The 19,024-nt window shown below is 45.0% G+C and overlaps 1 protein-coding gene across 1 annotated transcript in view; it reads right to left on the reverse strand.

Moving 5' to 3' along the window:
- Window positions 1–3,313: 3,313 nt before the first annotated feature.
- The window catches only part of USP40 (ubiquitin specific peptidase 40), an 81,128-nt gene continuing 65,417 nt past the window's right edge, over window positions 3,314–19,024 (reverse strand). The window contains exons 22-32 of the mRNA XM_088457577.1: window positions 14,871–14,907; window positions 14,693–14,760; window positions 13,775–13,849; window positions 13,564–13,669; window positions 12,777–12,871; window positions 12,421–12,539; window positions 10,629–10,694; window positions 10,285–10,495; window positions 9,936–10,031; window positions 8,891–8,985; window positions 3,314–5,185 (exon numbers count right to left, since the gene is read on the reverse strand). Of these exons, the coding sequence (XP_088313703.1) occupies window positions 5,098–5,185; window positions 8,891–8,985; window positions 9,936–10,031; window positions 10,285–10,495; window positions 10,629–10,694; window positions 12,421–12,539; window positions 12,777–12,871; window positions 13,564–13,669; window positions 13,775–13,849; window positions 14,693–14,760; window positions 14,871–14,907 (1,056 nt within the window). The 3' untranslated portion in view covers window positions 3,314–5,097. The remainder of the gene's footprint in view (window positions 5,186–8,890; window positions 8,986–9,935; window positions 10,032–10,284; window positions 10,496–10,628; window positions 10,695–12,420; window positions 12,540–12,776; window positions 12,872–13,563; window positions 13,670–13,774; window positions 13,850–14,692; window positions 14,761–14,870; window positions 14,908–19,024) is intronic.

Consider the following 19,024-nt stretch of genomic DNA (forward strand, 5'->3'; position numbering starts at 1 on the left):
AAATTCAGTCGTAGAACTTAATTTTACAACTACAGTAATTGAATTGTGGAAATAACCAGATTGTGCTGATATATTCTGTAAAAGCTTCCAGCCATCAGACAGTGGAACGCCACTTCCGGCGGTGCGGAACGCAGGAAGAGGGTTTCACCAATGAATAAAAAGATAATAACTGACATCGAATGGCCAAAAAGGGGAACAGAAGACGGAACTGAACATACGTATTACATCCGTTTTGAAAAAGAGAAACTTGTTAGTGGTACCAAGAGCCACTGTCACCAACAGGGTCTTTTATTTACATCTGCTAAATGGGACTTTAAGTGAATGAGTGTCTGGGACTTGTTATGGTTGTTATAAGCTCTATTTTCCCATTGGTTTGGTAGGCGGCAGGGCAAAAGGGATCAGGACTGCAATGTGAGGCTTTAAGAATTGTCTGCTTTACATTTTGTTTTAATGTGAGTGTACCGTAGAATAAATTATTTTTTATGTTCAAAATGGATGTGCATTTGATGCACCTATGGTTTCTGTAATGGAATATGGAGGGTAATATAGAACATGAAAGAAGGATTGAATTCAGAAGAAGAAAGAAGCAGCATTGGATTTATAGGTGACTAAAAAGTCTAGTAACTTAATATAATTATGGGGAAATTTACTAAGAATCGCGTTGGGATGCGATCCATTCTCGCACCTTATCGCCAGAATGTTTTTCGCAACAAAACGCACATTTAGCAAGAATCAGGTTTGCTTGCGTTTTGTTCGATGATGTAACTAGTCGTGTCATGGCATGTGCGAGATCAGTTAATTAGGGTGTGTTTCGCAACTGAATTTCCAAGTGAACTCGCAAACGTGTAATGCGACGGAATTCGCACCCCCCAAATTCACATGTCAAATCGGAGAAAATCGCAAACATAATCTGATTGCTCAGAATTGCTCCTGGGCCCTCTCAGTCAGCAGGTACAGACCACACATGAAATAAGCACCTGTGCACTGACCACTGAGAATCCTGCCTCAGCCATGCTTGTCAACAGAAAGAGAGCGCTGTAGCTGACTATGTAGCTTTTATAAGCATCCCGATTGAGTTGGGGCTAATTAAAATGATTTTCACATTGATTTCGTGCATTGAGGTGTGATTTGGGTGAGAGTCTTGTTGATTTGGTAAACACGATTCTTAGTATAAATTTGTGATTTGCATTGGGACCACTGTTATTTTGCCGATGTTTGTTTCGTTGGTGATTTAACGCGATTTGGTTTGCGAAGTCGTGTTTGACATGCGATATGACCATAGGTAAATTCCCGATTGGTAAAATTGCGCCTTTATCACGGAATTTGGCCAAATCGACCAAACACGATTCTTACTAAGTTTCCCCCTTAATCCCTTCTTCACTACTTAAGATTCTGATTAAGATTAAGCCAGGAGCTGCCTGCAGACAGGCTGGCTGATAGGGCTAGGGCAGCACAGACGGTGTAATGGTTAGCATTACTGCCTCACAGCACTGAGGTCATGGGTTCGATTCCCACCATGACCCTACCTGTGCAGAGTTTGTATATTCTCTCTGTGCTTGCGTGGGTTTCCTCTGGGTACTCCAGTTTCCTCCAAAAATATACTGGTAGGTTAACTGGCTCTAGTGTGTTTGTGTGTGCTAATGTGATAGGGAATATAGATTGTAAGCTCCACTGGGGCAGGGACTGATGTGAATGGGCAAAATATTCTCTGTAAAGCGCTGCGGAATATGTGTGCGCTATATAAATAACTGGTAATAAATAAATAATAGGGGCTGCATGAGTTGCAGCCCCCAGAAGCCAGATAGGATTGCAGTAATAGCAGTGGACTGGCTGCTCTCTCTCTGCTATTGCAGTCCCAGGGGGAGAAAACACCTCCCCCTGGGACTGCCTGTCTGGCTGTGATCAGCAGGGAGAGCTTCCATTGGGAATTCACTACCTCTACTAGCTGAGGCAGTACCTGAGGGTGGTGGATTTTACTGGGGCAGGGGGGGGGGGGGGGGTTGGGGTTTTCCTAGGTAAAATCCGCCACTGATAAGTACTCATTTATATGTTATGCAGATTGTGCAAACATCGAGAGAGAAAGTGCAGGTGACAGACAGTACATCACAACTGTACTGATCAGTAATCCACAAAGTAAAATGACAATACAGATATGATGTCTGGCTAATGTCCCATACGTTACTATTCTATAGTTGCATTGGGAGACCTCGATGAGCCATATGAGACCTCACATTGAGGGTCATTCAGACCCATTCGCGAGCGGCAGTACGCTCGCAAGTGGGTCGATGTTCCCCACTGCACATGCGCACGACGGAGGAAGCTCCGTCGTCCGCATGCGCGAGACCCGGCGAGCGAAGGACTTTCCATCGCTCCGGGTCTCGCACCAAAGGGGGCGTGCTGTCGATGTTGATTGACAGCACGCCCCCTTTGGTGGGCGTGCCTGCCAGACGGAGGTGTTCCCATGGGAACGCCTACCGTCTGAAGCCGGCCCCACTTACATCACTAGTGATGTCAGTGGGAGTGATTTTGGCTCTGATAGAGCCAAAATCACTCCAGGGCTTGTGGTTGAGAAACCCGACCACAGGGTTTCACTCGCAAGGCCGATGGTCGCGATGGTCAAGACCATCACGACCATCTTGTTGGACGCTCGTATATGCTGTGGGTGGTGACCCACAGCTATACGAGCGTCCAGTAGGACGCTCCATATTAATGGAGGAGGGCCCTGATTCAGAGTGAGCGCTCTGGTCAGAGCGTCCGGCTCTGAATCAGGGCCATTGTCAGCACTGGTAGATCCAATGAAAATGGAAGGAATGACTAACAGCAAGGAATTCTGTATGCACTAATCCTAACAATCATTGACGGCAGCGCCGTAACTAGGGTAGCGCGACCAGTGCCATGGCACAGGGCACTGCAGGGCAGGGGGTGCTGTTGGGACCTGTCAATTTACCTGTTTATTATCAATCTCACTTGTAGCTTCCTCTTCTTTTATCCCCAGCATCTCCTGGCCACCTCTATCTCTTCCCTGGCTCTTCCCCATGAGGCCATGGCCCTTTATCAGGTGCACTATCTCATGTCCCTATTTAAAAATGGGAGGGGGGGGGGGGTGCCAATACTCTCTCTGGTACAGGGCACCAAAAAGTCTAGTTATGGCTCTGATTGGCGGACAGGGTCCTGGACTAGGAAGTGAGCAAAGGACATCGATAAAGGATGCATAAATAAATACATCACACCAGCAAGTAAGGTGTAAAAGCAACATACTATATAAATATTATACAGCTTGCCAAAGGAATAATGAATTGCCATACACATTGAATCTTGTACATTTCATATTTTTATTTTGGAACTTCTGCAGAAATGATTGAATTGTTGGCTGCGTCTTACACACATATTGCTACTGAACACTTTAAATGGGTTTTCTTCCTTCAGACATCTTTAACAAATTGGTCTCTACTTGCCCTAAAAAAAGCAATTACCTTCCTTTACTGTACTTGCTGTCCTATGTTTTAAGGTATTTTGTATGAAACAGACAGAGGTTTGTTTTAGTTGCCTTTGGATATGACACAGTTCAGCTCTGTTCTGTGCACGAAATACAACTGTACCACACAGAGAACAGTATTAGTGTTATAACCATAGTGCCAAAAAGAAAAAAAAAACATTATACAGACACATGAAATAAAAAACAACATATTTAGTAAAAAGGTAAGTAGAAAAAAAATGTAAAGTTGTAAGAAGTCAGAAAACTCCTTTAATGCTGTTTATAAATGGTTTTACCAGAAGAAAAAAAAAAAAAAGTAAAAAAAATTTTCTTATTTCCTAAGATTTAATGGGTACGGTACATACAATTTTTTGAAAAAACGAAAACAAAGCCATATATGCGCATACATCTCCAAAACTTGAATTACAATTCAAACATTGTGACTATGGAATTCTCAAACTTCATTTGCAGTTATTGTAAATGTATCTGGTCTGGTGATCGGTCTGATTTCAGGATCTTATACATACAGTAACCGTGTGTGACAATAAACCGTTGTGTTCCCAACATCGTAAAGCTATGTATGTAGGCTGTCAAAGGGGAAACTCTGAACTTACTGACAGTGTTCAGCTTCAGAAAAGTTTTCCTTGGTACAGTATTTATTGCAGCAATTACTTAGACCAGAAGTTTGCAAACTTTTTTTTTTTGTGATCTCAATTTTAATTTGAGGGCTCTGAGTCAGGTGCAGTAAAGTGTTTTAATTTGGTCGCATAATCTGACAGTGCCGGGAGAGTCTGGTAAATGACTCCAGCGTCAGCAGGGACTATGGGAGGTCAGACCAGGTGAAGGCACAGTTAGCAAAGCCCCGTAGGTGGAAAATAAAACTGGTCTATCTGCTGCCATGTAAACCATCCCAACACACTGCATTACATATACTGTGTTGCATGGCATAGGGTCACAGGAACAATAACTCCAGAAGTGCACGTCTGTCAACAAGCCCTTGTAACCGTTCGGATATTGTGATGTAACCAATAGGACAGGCCTGACCAACCTGTGGCTCTCCAGATGTTGTGAAACTACAAGTCCCAGCCACCGATCAGCTGGTAAAGCATGCTGGGACTTGTAGCTTCACAACAGCTGGAGCGCCACAGGTTGGCCAGGTCCGCTATAGGATACTGTCATATCCTGACAGCAGCCGATTCCCCCAATAATGAGTGGGAATGTAATCCTTCCGAAAACCGACCATGACAAAAAAAAACCAAAATATAACATGTTGTGAAAGTTAGAACAGCTTGATGAAATAGAGAAATGAGCTTTTCATTTTTTTCCACCAGAGCAGCAATTTAGCAAGAACAAGTAAAAGTGATCTGCATGAGATAACGAGAAGAGAGAAGGCACCTCCACAGGGTGAGACGTCCCTGGCTGTTCTGCAGCAGAGCACAGGAACCAGCACTTATAGACACCTACTGAAGGTAGTGCTGTACCTGATTATGACCTCCAGGGGGAGATATAGATCTATACCACAACATCACACTGCCTTTCAACGACAGTATATGATCATCCCTGAGATTAAGGAAAACGATATCCCTTTACTACATTGCTCTAATTACGAAAGCAAGTCTCTGCTATCTGAAAACTCCCACCCGGATGGAGAGTGATGTTTCCGTCTTCCGGACACTTGGACGAACCTTTTCATTGTAAAAGGCTTGTGGACTGTGAGGGATATAAATAAAGACAGGGAGAGGAGAGAGAGGGTTAAAAGAGAGTGAGAGGGATAAACGGAAAAGCAATAAAGAGACAGCAATAGAGAGCAAGAAAGAGACAGGGAGAAAAGAACAGAATTACTACAGGCATAGCAAATAATAAAAAACATACAATAAACAATAATTTAATAAGTTGACTTGCTGTTTGTTATATTAAGTCAGAGATAGATAAAAAAATACATTTAATATACATATACATATATACATATATATACATATACACATATATATATATACATACATATATACACATATATATATACATACATATATATATACACACACACACACACACACATATATATATATATACCGTATATACTCGAGTATAAGCCGAGTTTTTCAGCACATTTTTTGTGCTGAAAAAGCACCCTCGGCTTATACTCGAGTCATGCCCGCATGGTACGCTGCTGAGTAGCGTACCATGCGGGCCGCGGTGCAGACTGTGTCACTGTGACACAGCCTGCGCCGCGTGTGTAGCGCTAACCGGACGGAGTTCGGTCAGCACTACACACTGCCAAACACACAGCCACTGGTGCCGGCAGCTATGTGTTTGGTATAATCAGCAGCCGCTGAGAGTCTGTCAGACTCTCAGCGGCTGCTGCTGCTCCCACTGCGGGAGCCATCTTCCGGCTCCCGCAGTGGGTAATGGGAGAGACGTCATCATGACGACGTCTCTCCCATTATGCAAAGCGGCGGAGGAGCCTGAAGCAGCGTCGGGACCAGGAGCGGGGTTACAGGTAAGTGTTTGTTTTTTTTACATTTCTTTCTACTGGGGGGGGGTACTACCGGGGGGTACTACCAGGGGGGGGGATATCGCTACTGGGGACACTACCAGAGGGGGGGGATTAATAATGGGGGAACTACCAGGGGGGGGGGATGTTGCTACTGGGGGCACTACAAGGGGGGATGTTGCTACTGGGGGCACTACCAGGGGGGATGTTGCTACTGGGGGCACTACCAGGGGGGGTTAATACTGGGGGCACTACCAGGGGGGGATATTGCTACTGGGGGCACTACCAGGGGGGGGGATTAATACTGGGAGCACTACCAGGGGGGGATGTTGCTACTGGGGGCACTACCAGGGGGGTTAATACTGGGGGCACTACCAGGGGGGGGGATTAATACTGGGGGCACTACCAGGGGGGGTATTACTACTGGGGGCACTACCAGGGGGGGATATTACTACTGGGGGCACTACCAGGGGGGGATTACTACTGGGGACAGTACCAGGGGGGGATTACTACCAGTAGCTGCTGCATTTCCCACCCTAGGCTTATACTCGAGTCAATAAGTTTTCCCAGTTTTTCGTGGTAAAATTAGGTACCGCGGCTTATATTCGGGTCGACTTATACTCGAGTATATACGGTATATATATCTCCTCAATACGCCACGGAGCGCAACTTGCCTGGTGTGAGTGAGTTGCCAGGCCTAGTGCAACTCTGTTAGCGCCGGGCATCTTTTTTTGCTGAAGATGCCACTAGATCACAACAGCAGACTGCGCTGAGTAATGTGATATGTGACACCTGTATATCTGTGTGCTCCTGAGTCTGTATACAGGAGACTGCACTGAGTAATGTGATATGTGACACCTCTATATCTGTGTGCTCCTGAGTCTGTATATAGGAGACTGTGCTGAGTAATGTGATATGTGACACCTCTATATCTGTGTGACACTGAGTCTGTATATGGGAGACTGCGCTAATGTGATATGTGACACCTGTATATCTGTGTGACACTGAGTCTGTATATGGGAGACTGCGCTAATGTGATATGTGCCACCTGTATATCTGTGTGCTCCTGAGTCTGTATATGGGGGACTGTGCTGAGTAATGTGATATGTGACATCTGTTTATCTGTGTGACACTGAGTCTGTATATGGGAGACTGCACTGAGTAATGTGATATGTGACACCTGTGTATCTGTGTGCCACTGAGTCTGTATACGGGAGACTGTGCTGATTAATGTGATATGTCACACCTGTGTGCACCTGAGTCTGTATATGGGAGACTGCACTGAGTAATGTGATATGTGACACTTGTATATCTGTGTGCTCCTGAGTCTGTATATAGGAGACTGTGCTGATTAATGTGATATGTGACACCTGTATATCTGTGTTCACCTGAGTCTGTATATAGGAGACTGCACTGAGTAATGTGATATGTGACACTTGTATATCTGTGTGCTCCTGAGTCTGTATATAGGAGACTGTGCTGATTAATGTGATATGTGACACCTGTATATCTGTGTGCTCCTGAGTCTGTATATAGGAGACTGCACTGAGTAATGTGATATGTGACACTTGTATATCTGTGTGCTCCTGAGTCTGTATATAGGAGACTGCACTGAGTAATGTGATATGTGACACCTGTATATCTGTGTGCTCCTGAGTCTGTATATAGGAGACTGCACTGAGTAATGTGATATGTGACACCTGTATATCTGTGTGCTCCTGAGTCTGTATATAGGAGACTGCACTGATTAAGGTGATATGTGACACCTGTATATCTGTGTGCTCCTGAGTCTGTATATAGGAGACTGCACTGAGTAATGTGATATGTGACACCTGTATATCTGTGTGCTCCTGAGTCTGTATATAGGAGACTGCACTGAGTAATGTGATATGTGACACCTGTATATCTGTGTGCTCCTGAGTCTGTATATAGGAGACTGCACTGAGTAATGTGATATGTGACACCTGTATATCTGTGTGCTCCTGAGTCTGTATATAGGAGACTGCACTGAGTAATGTGATATGTGACACTTGTATATCTGTGTGCTCCTGAGTCTGTATATAGGAGACTGTGCTGATTAATGTGATATGTGACACCTGTATATCTGTGTGCACCTGAGTCTGTATATAGGAGACTGCACTTATTAATGTGATATGTGACACCTGTGTATCTATGTACCCCTGAGTCTGTATACGGGAGACTGCGCTTAGTAATGTGATATGTGACACCTGTGTATCTGTGTACTCCTGAGTCTGTATACGGGAGACTGCACTGATTAATGTGATATGTGACACCTGTGTATCTGTGTACTCCTGAGTCTGTTTATGGGAGACAGTGCTGAGTAATGTGATATGTGACACCTGTGTATCTGTGTACTCCTGAGTCTGTATACAGGAGACTGCACTGATTAATGTGATATGTGACACCTGTATATCTGTGTGCACCTGAGTCTGTATATGGGAGACTGTGCTGAGTAATGTGATATGTGACACCTGTGTATCTGTGTGCTCCTGAGTCTGTATATAGTTCTAACAAAAAAAGCTGCGTCCGCTACATTGTAGCACTTCATATACAGATTGAGGGACTCAGTTGCACACAGATATACAAGTGTCGCATATCAAATTAATCAGTGCATTGCTGCTAGTCGCATCACATTACAACTTAGACACGTTTCCTGCAAAAAAAGAGACATAAAAAAGATGCCCGGCGCTAGCAGAGTCTCACGGGACCTGGCGCACAGAGGGGCTTTTTAGCTCGACTGCAGCAAAGACATACAAGGACACATCTGTATATAGTGTTGCAGGTCAACAATAGCAGTAAGAAACAACTGTCTCCATTCAGTGACCTATCGGTGGGAATTCAGCCATCGGATTAAACACTTATAACAAAATAACAGTATGTAAGGCCAGCACAATCCTCACCCCTTCTTTTTGTTGTCTGCAAGCTGCCTCTGTCTCTCTTTGGCAATATAGTCAGTCTCCGAACTGAAGTCCATCCGGTCATCCAGCAGCAGGTTCTGCCGGAAACACAGCTTTCATTCCCACAGCCCACGCAAATTATTATTATTATCATTTATTTATATGGCGCCACAAGTGTTCCGCAGCGCCTTACAAAGTACATGAACAAATAAGTAACCAGTGACTTACAATACAATACAATGCAGGATACGGACATATATAATAAGCATTGTTATATTAGAGACCAATACGCCCACATAAGCAGCCGAGTGTTAGTTGCCCTAGTGGGGAGTAAGGGATAAATTAAATTACAGTAGGGAGAAGCACGAGAGGGTAGAGGGCCCTGCTCGAAAGAGCTTACTTTCTTTAAGGGAGGGGCAGACAAACAGGAGTGACACAGATGGGGCAGGAGGAGAGGAAGGAAGATGTAGCAGCAAGTTAGGATGAGAGCTGGAAGGCTTTAATGAAGCAGTGGGTCTTAAGAGCTCGTTTGAAAGATCGTAGAGAGGTGGAGAGTCTGATGGGGAGAGGGAGAGAGTTCCAAAGGTGAGGAGCAGCGCGGGCAAAATCTTGGAGGCGGGAGTGGGAGGAAGTAATCAGTTGGCATGAAAGGCGGCGTGTATTAAGTGATCGAAGAGGGTGGACAGAAGAGTGAAGGGAGATGAGGTCAGAGATGTAAATGGGAGAGGAATGGGTGAGGGCTTTATAAGTGAGTGTGAGAACCTTGAATTGGGTTCTGAAAGGGAAGGGGAGCCAGTGGAGGGCTTGTAAGAGAGGGGAGGCAGATGTAGAGCATTTGGAGAGGAAGACGAGCCGAGCAGCAGCATTGAGCACAGACTGGAGTGGAGAGAGATGGGAGTTGGGGAGGACAGATAGGAGGAGGTTACAGTAGTCCAATCTGGAGATGACCAGTGAGTGTATGAGGGTTTTGGTGGCATCCTGGGTGAGAAAGGGTCTGTTGACGTAAATCAACTTATTATTATTTTTTTATTTCAAGGACGCTACTCACCTTTACCCCAATAATGTCCCCATCCTTTATATAATAGGGCGCACCCTGCAGGCTCTCCGATTTCTTTTTCTTCTTTTTCTTGGATACTTGCTGAGTCTAACGCAAAAGATCAACACAGTCATACGCTTGGAACACACTCTGATTATTAGATAAATATAGGTTTACATACTGTAGTGAAGAACAGAATGTATATGCAAATGCTTGCTATTCGTATGCTCTGCACAAATCCCTTCAGTGATTACATACATTAAGATCCATCTCTTTTTTGCAGTAAATGGTCTGAGGACTCACTATATCATTACATGAGCCTTTCATATAACTACAGTCCCACTCTTATTATTATCCTCACCCAGCTGGATATTGGGAGCCATTCGTGTTTGTCTGGAAAGTACTTTGCAATCTCCACTTTGTCTGCAGGCAGTGAGCAATGGGTGGCAACCCGCTGGCGGAGGGCGGAGGCTGTGCATCCACGAGAGATATTCCAAGCAATGTCCACAGGGGGAAAGTAGCGACACTCGCCCGGGACAGAAAGCTGAACCCTCAGCAGTAGATCCTGGGGACTGGAGGGTCATGAAGGATATTAAAGCAGTATATTATATTCATCGCCTCGTTGCTTTGTAAATATCTTACCAAACTACAAACGCGTCTTAGCCTTTTAATTCCAGCAGAACTGCTAATAACCCCAGTACTCACCCTAAGAACTCCTCTGTGTATAGAGGCTCCACGCAAAGTGTGGTCCTAATCCCCAGTTTGTAGTCACTAAAAACAGAAAACAGCTCACGACATTACAATACCAAAGGGTGAGATGTATTATGCAGTGAAAAGTGTGGGGAAGTGCACCAGTGAAGGTGGCTCCCCATAGCAACCAATCAGCTTAGAGGTAGCATTTATCAAGTACATTCTATAAAATGATAGGGAGTAGCTAATTGGTTGCTATAGGCAACGTCTCCACTGGCCCACTTCCCTACTTTTTTTTTTTTTTTTTACTGCTTGAGACATTTCCCTCCAAGATTTAAACTGCACAGAGGAGGCAGCCATTTTGTGTACTGGACCAATGGAACTGCAGCCTCCCGAGGCACTATGTAACCAAGGAATCACTAGGAAACTAGCCACCATCGCTGTGTGCAAGTGATGCACTCAATGAGCTATACTTAGGTTATCACCATGGAGAAATGGTTATACACTCTAGCTTGTCTGTGATGACATAGAGTGCTCCTAATACTGGGTACACATTCGTTGATATATTTTCGTTCGATGGATGCGCTATATATTGCAAGTGCATAGGCGAGTGTGTACACCCAATATGAACGTGACCGACGTCGTTCAGACATATCAGGCCGATGCGTCCATACACTGGCTGCAGGGACCGCCGACACGGACATCACAACTGGGCATTTAAATGCCCGCCCAGTTGCGATATCAGACCAGACTTCTCGAGCGGCCGCAAGTGTGTATAGCTTATCAATCGGCCTCTCTGATAGCGGATCGGTCTGCTGACCAATCCATCAGCTCAGTGTGTACCCGGCATTATAATATCTATATGTATATAGATGGGTTTTCAGATATGTCACTATGTGAGGGTATCATGCCGACTTATGCCGGGTACACACTGGAGCGATATCGTTCCCATTTGGCCAAATCAGAACAACAAATCGTGCGATGTGTACGCAGGATATGCGCGCTCCCACGGCCATGCAAGATAATAAAGGACGGACCGAGTGCTCGTTCCGTCCTTCATTAATTGCTGCAGTGTGTACCGGCAATCATGCCAAGTCCAGGGTGTCCCTGGACATCGGCAGGATTAATGCCCGCCCAAATGTGTACCCACCTTAAGAATAGAAAATATTAATCTGATTTACTTCATTTTGGACTAATTCATTTATTTTTCTTTTTTTTTCTTTGGCATTCAGAAATTTACACTGCCCTTTTTCAAGGCACATATTATAGAAGTAGAATTATTTCTCTGTTTTTACCATTTGATGTACTATTAAATCAATGCATTGTTTTTATCAGCATACACTTTTGTTTTATCAAGTATATGCTTAGATTTGGGTGTGTTATGTTGAGTCGACATTCAGAATGTCAATATTCAGAATGTTAACACTGAAATAATGACGACACTGTGATTGTCAACAGTCGGCATGTCGACAATGCAATTTAATCTAACCCTAAACCTAACCGCAGCCTAACCTTAACCATAATCTGACCCTAGCACTAAAATCGGGGGTCAGCATTCCCACTCTCGATATTCACATGTCGACATTATGTCAGTGTTGACAATCTGTACATATCAACATTCGGACAAAGTAAACATTCTGACTGCATAACCTTCTATTTTTACCATTCTTAAAACAGCATTAACTCTCGCAGGGGTATACTGTACACAGACTGGTGTTTATTGAAATTGATTCATTGTTTTATCCTTAGCTACAGGTATTCTATAAGTATTTGACTCTTAGCACCTATTAGGTGATATTTTGTGTACCTGATCCGCCGCTGGTTACAGCGCAGCACTTTTCCCAAGCGTTTATTTTCCAATGTCCAGATACGGAGGAACTCAGGAGACAGGATCCCAAGAGCGTCAAAAATCGTCAATGTCATGATCTGTGCATGAGACGATATTGTGAATACGGCTGGCCGCTGCCCACAAACACCATGGACTCGAAAATAACACCAAGGGCAGTTTGCAATTCAGAAAAACTCATGGGAGCAGGAACTACACGATTTCCATAGTAAAATTCCATTGTTTTGTCAAAATATTTTACAATACACATTTAGGGCGCTACAGATGTACGGTGCATGTGTAGACATTTATTGCATGTTCTGCGCACGTGCACAAACCTGCATCTTCAGGTCTTGCAGAGAAGCGTCTCTGGAGATCTCCACGTGGTGCACAAAGCAGAGATCAGAGTCTGCACCTTCCTGCACAGAGTCATCTGTGAAAGCAAAAGGAAGGAGGGAATGACTGAGAAAACATTGAGAAGGTCCAATGACGACAGAGAGAGTGTAGACTGATAGCAAGAAACAAAGTGGGAGGAGTATCAAGCATTCTAAGGAGAACAAGTGGAGGCGTTGTCTAAGCCAACCAATCAGCTTCTACGTACCATCTTATAGAATGTACCGGATTATTGCTAGCTAGAAGCTGATTCTTTGCTATAGGCAACTTCTCCACATTCTTCTCTTGATACATCTCCCCCAAAGACTGGAGGTAAAAGACCCGCACAGAGGTTACGTAGTGATCTGTGTATGTAGCAGCTTCTGCGTCTATCCAATCATTAAAAAATTGCCAATTGAGGGTCCAAAAAACCAAATGTAGAATGATCAAATTCATGGATATCTAAGATTACTGGGTGGAGGACTTTCATCCGAAAGTATCGGACTGAAGTGTATTGAAGAGTGTGTATCGTCATTGTATCGTTATTGCACAACTATGGTCTAACGATTAAACAGGAGCGTGTGCCATGAGAAACAATGTGTCTAAAAACAACTGGACAGTAATGTGTTTGCCTCAATCGGGCATTGTCTTTATTGCAAATTATGCATTTGTTAATTCGGAGACACAAAAAACAATATAAACCCAGCTTTAAAGATAATTTGAAAGAATGAATAAAATCTAGTTGCCGATTACCTCCTGACTGGGCCATGGGCAGTGTAGCCAGATGGGGGATGACATGATTGACAGAGTTTTGTTGTATTTTAGGGCTGTACAACCATATCGGCAACTTCAGGAACCCCTGCGAGAAGGTGACAAGAGATCACATACAGACATAAAATGCATGGATAATAATAACGTGCTGTGGGCTGCACGCGGTGTAGGTTTCCGTCATCAAAACACGCACCTTAGGGGGCAGTCTTCCCTCTGCTATAACAAAAGTATCTCCAGATCGTATCTTTAGATCCTTGAGTGAGGAGTCCTGTAAATACAACAAATGTACTAACTCCATGCAAGATGGTCACAATAAAGGCCAATCGCCGGGTACCCATCTTATGTGACTGAGGCCAGCCAATCAGAGGCGCTCTCTCATCTCTGCCGTCAGGTAGATCAGGGCTGGGTCACCAGTGTTACAGGGACAGGATGCAGCATTAGATATGTCATCAGTGTAAATATGTGCCAATACCATGAATGCATGGAGACGGTTCTTACATGCGAGGATGAGGATGAATACGCAGGACAGGGCTACCTCTAACAGGGACAGCAACTGAGTCAAGCCAGAAAGCTGTTAAGCTTCTGTTCATCAAAGGAGAGTGCCGCTGGTCTGTGAGTGTATATATATATATATATATGCATATGAGTGTGTGTGTGTATATACATATTATAATATATATATATATATATATATATATATATATATATGTGTGTGTGTGTGTGTGTGAGTTTGTGTGTGTATATGTGTGATATATATATATATATATATGTGTGTTTGTGTGTGATAAGTGAAGGTGTGGAGGGGATAGAAGAGAGACCCCTTGCCCCTTATTTCTCCCATCTCCCTCAGTGCAGCTGCGGCTACTGGGGGTAGTGCAACCAATGGGATAGAGTGTTGTATGGTGGGATATAGTTGTAGTAGAGAACAGTGAATATGATTGGCTGACAAGATGATTATCTTACATGTGAAGGAAAAGAGGGGATGAAAAACTGCTACACAAGTGGCGGAATGAGTGCGACACTGAGGGGCAGAAATAAAAGGAGATTACCACAAGGCAGAACGTGAGCCAACCCCTCAGCATATACGATCGATGTATTATCAGTCACATACCTCGTCGCTCACAGCATCCCCTGCTTCATAGCACCAGTCCATTTTTCTTAGGTGCCATCCAGCCTCACCTGAGAGAGGAGACGTTTGTTATCACCCCATATAAAGAAATGTACTGTGATTCAGGAGTTACAATGATCAATTCTACAGCTCCAAACTTTAACTCTGGATTAATTCTCACCTGGTAGCCCCACTCTCTGCAGCATTATCTCTAAGCACTGAAAGAAAAGAGAAGTGATGACATACACAGAGTAAACCCCTCTATACAGGCTAGAGGGAGCCATTTTGGAACCAGTGACATCATGTAGCCATTAGGCCTAACCTCCTCAATTCATATTTGCTCAGACACAAAATGTCCGCTGCTGCGGTATGCACGGGGAAGGGTACACTAATGTGTCTGTGAGAGACAGGAAAGTCTTATGGACAATGAAATATACAGGAAAATTCCAAAAGAAAACAAAAGAAAGTCTAGAAAAGTTAAAAACGAATAAAATGAAAGCTAAATGTAAACATACAGAGACGAAAAAACATTGTAATAATGGGATTTTTATACTTACGCTAAGTCTTTTTCTCTGGATCCATTGGGGGACATTTGACCACAGGGAAATAGAGCCTCCATTAGGACTTTGGCACCTTCGATAAATTCAAATCTGTTTCTGCTCCTCCATCCTCTATATCCCCATACTGCAGGGAACTCAGGGTCTGATTCAGACCCGGATGCAAGCGCTGTGCGCTCGCAACCGGGTTGATGGTGGGCCAGTGCGCATGCGCACGATGGAGCCGGCTTCGTCGTGCGCATGCGCGAGACCCGGATAGCGACCATGTCTAGAAGAAAACAGTGGGTGCAGAGATCTGAATCTTTCAATGACTCATCTTTAATCCATTAATCCATGCATTCCTGCGGAAACAGGCCAACTGGAAGGAATTAGCCAGGAACTTCCTTCTTTTACACAAAGAAACATAAATCTCTCAGTCTCTATATGGGCAATTCCGTTAAATGCATTATAGAGGTGATAAGCCATTAGGACAGCCTGTGAATGTTGGCTACAGCACGTTACCTTGTGCATTTTACTATGCGCACCCATAGGGGTGTACAGGAAAATGCACAATGTTAGGTTCAGATATATAAGGGAGATGTGCACTCTGCACATACCCTGTACCTCTCTATGGAACATGTAATGTAAGGTTGCATGTATTTGAACTGACCCCCTATGATAATCTTTGCTGTAACAGCCTTTCTAGATATGAGCACGGTCTCAACCTTCTGGTTGGATAAACCTTTCTTCTTAAGCATCACAGACATCACTGCCACACCATAGCCAGTCACTCCAATCCCTGATGCTAAAAAAACCTCTGAATCAACAGATCCTTCCATTGAGGATGACACCACGGCAGACCCAATAAAAGCCTGAGAATGTCTGTTTACCACAACGATCTTGGTCAGTCTGGTGTCACCAACAGCATTGGATTCCTCTTTCTTTTTACCTTTTTTAAGATTTTGTGGAAGCCCCACCAAAGGCTGGAACAATTAACTTAGGTGAGAGTCCCACAGGACCAACGTCATATTGACAAGGTACGTTAGAGGATCACATGCCCTGTAGTAGAATTTGAGGTTCGACAGGGAATCCATTATGTTGGTGTCTGGCTGACCTAATCTGCTGGAATATGTCTGGACTGAGAGACCAGTCTCTAGGATACAGGAAGAGCATACTGAGATAACTGGCCTCCCCATTTCCCACCCATGGGATAAACATGGCTGATATCACAGAAATTTTGTCCAGACCAGCACATGATCCTGCTGGTTTCCTTCCTTGCCAGGGAACGGCTTGTGCCTCCCGGGTGATTGATGCACATTACTGCATTGTCTGACTGAACCAGCAACACAGGCTGTCCATGAATTAGAGCGTCTAATGCCACTCTTAATACCAGAACATATATAGGAGGCTTGACTTCCATCGGAACCACAGAACCGCAGATACCAGCAAAAATGAATGCTGTCATCCGTCGAAACAATAGTTCAATTCCATGTGGCAAATAGAAGGATCCCTATTGAGGTTGTCTATCCTCAGTCTTCAGAGGAGTGGCCAATGCATTCTTGAAAACAGCAAGGTCATTTATTCTCTAGTCACATGACTAGTCCAAGTTTGGACTGGAACCCTCTAAAGGAACCTTGCTAGCTGCACGTTTTTAAATTTCAAGACAGCTCGAGGATCTGTCACCAGACTAAAACTGCAGCTGCGATTACGCACACAGATTTGCTGTGAAAATATGCTAATGTTTGCTAACGCAAAGACAGCATAGAGATGCCGACTACCACTATCTCTCATACGTAATACCTCGCAGTCCTGCGTATATATCGTTAACATCGGCCCCTCACGCAGATTTACAACAGGTCTGACCTTACTCAGAAATAGCAAAGCGAGTACTCAAGCTGCGTATGCCGTCGCAGTGGCTAATTTATGCACGCCCAGGAAACTGCGTTCAAACGGACAGGCACGCTTGCATTTCTGCAACCACTCCCCCGTCACCACCCCCAAACGCCGACATCCCGCCCCTTGATCTGCGTTGGCTTTGTATCTGCGTAAGTGATCGCAATGCTAACATACACACACTGCGGTGCATACGCATGCGCAGGATGCACCATTGGCCGATCTGCGTACGCTGTTGCAATTGCGATCCGTATTGAATCAGGCCCAGGGTCCGGAACTGGGCATGGTGGGAATGAGATGCACATCTGAGTAGACATTGGTGGATTTCCCAGATTGGAACATGCAAGTCCATGAAAAGGATGAGCTTGTCCTATTCCATGTCGTGGATGATGTTGAATCTGTCCATAAGAACACAGGTGTTGAGTGTCCTCATGTTCAAAATAGGTAGAAGGGACCAGTTTGTGTTTGTAACCAAAAATCGTTTTTTTTTTAATGAAAACCTCTTCCCCTCTGATCTTATGGCACCAGGGTGACTACAGGTGAGTAATGCAGGAACAGTTTCTCTCAGGGCCTACCCAGGACACAGAAGGGTATGCAATCGGGAAGCCGACTGCCTAAATACCGGCAGCCGGCTTCCCGACTGTCATATCCTGGGCAAGGGTGAAATGCCGGGCGTCTAGATGTAGCCGCCCGGCATTTCCCTGACGCCGGGAGACCGGCGCCCAGCATCCTGATCGTAGTGATGCCGGGCGCCGCGAGCGGACAGCTGCGGGGGGGTTAGGGTTTAGGGCTCCCGGGGGGGGACTTAGGGTTAGGCACCCCCCCGGGAGGGTTAGGGTTAGGCTAGGGGGAGGGAGGGTTAGGCACCCCGTGGGGGGCATAGGGTTAGGCACCCCCCCGGGGGACTTAGGTTTAGGCAGCGGGGAAGGGGGTGGTTAGGGTTAGGCACTTAGAGGGAGGATTAAGGTTAGGTACTTGGGGGGGAGGTTAGGGTTAGGCACCCCTAAGGAGGGTTAGGTTAGACAATACTTACCTATCCACGATCGGGATTTCCAGCGCTGTCGGGCTTCCGCTGCCGGGATCTCTGATGTCGGGCTGCCGCTGCCGGGAATCGAACCATGCGGCCGGCGGTATTTCATACCAATTCCCACAGAAGGGGCTGTGATTTATACCCCTATGATATGTAACTGTTCCACAATGCTTTTAAAGTGGAACGGAAAAAATTATCCTGGTAGTGGAGCCAACGGGCTCCCACCACAGCGAACTGTCCATCATGCTCATAGTCTGAAGGCTTGGGCACTGGTTTCTTTGGAGACCAGGTCTGTTGTGCTCTATGCTCTCCTCCACAAGGGACAGAACTGCCTTCTCAACTCCTGAGTCATATCTTTACCAAACGCACACAAGAAATTAGAACTAGATCCCTGCGCTTTCTACAAATTTACCTGTAGGAAGGAAATCTTCCCGTCCGCTGCCTGATGATCTTATCCAGCTACAGGGCAAATAAGACACCACCGGTAAAAGGTAACGACTCAAGGCTCTGCTGCGGAACTGAACAGAAGACTGTGACCGGAGCTCATCTTACATGTTTTCGTGCTGTGAATTCTCCTTTGCTGTGCGCACGTATGGACGTCTCGATGTGGTGTGCAGTTTGATTGCGTCTCCGCTTTCAACTGAAGAGGTGTAACTGGGCTGTAAAGGGGCGTTTGCACTTCGCAAAATTCAACGAGGGCTATGCAGAATGGATTGTAAGTGTAAATACGCCAGGCTTTTTTTTTCCCCCTAGCGTAAGGCTGCAGCAAGTGTGCACTGATGACCATGACTAGTATGCAAACCATACAGATAGAGTATGGGTGAGTGCCCTGCAAGATGCAGACAACTCTACATACGGGCAGACAAATGCATTTAT

This window comes from Taudactylus pleione, unplaced genomic scaffold (assembly GCF_031769625.1).
Source record: "Taudactylus pleione unplaced genomic scaffold, aTauple2 ptg000769l, whole genome shotgun sequence".
Lineage (NCBI taxonomy): Eukaryota > Metazoa > Chordata > Amphibia > Anura > Myobatrachidae > Taudactylus > Taudactylus pleione.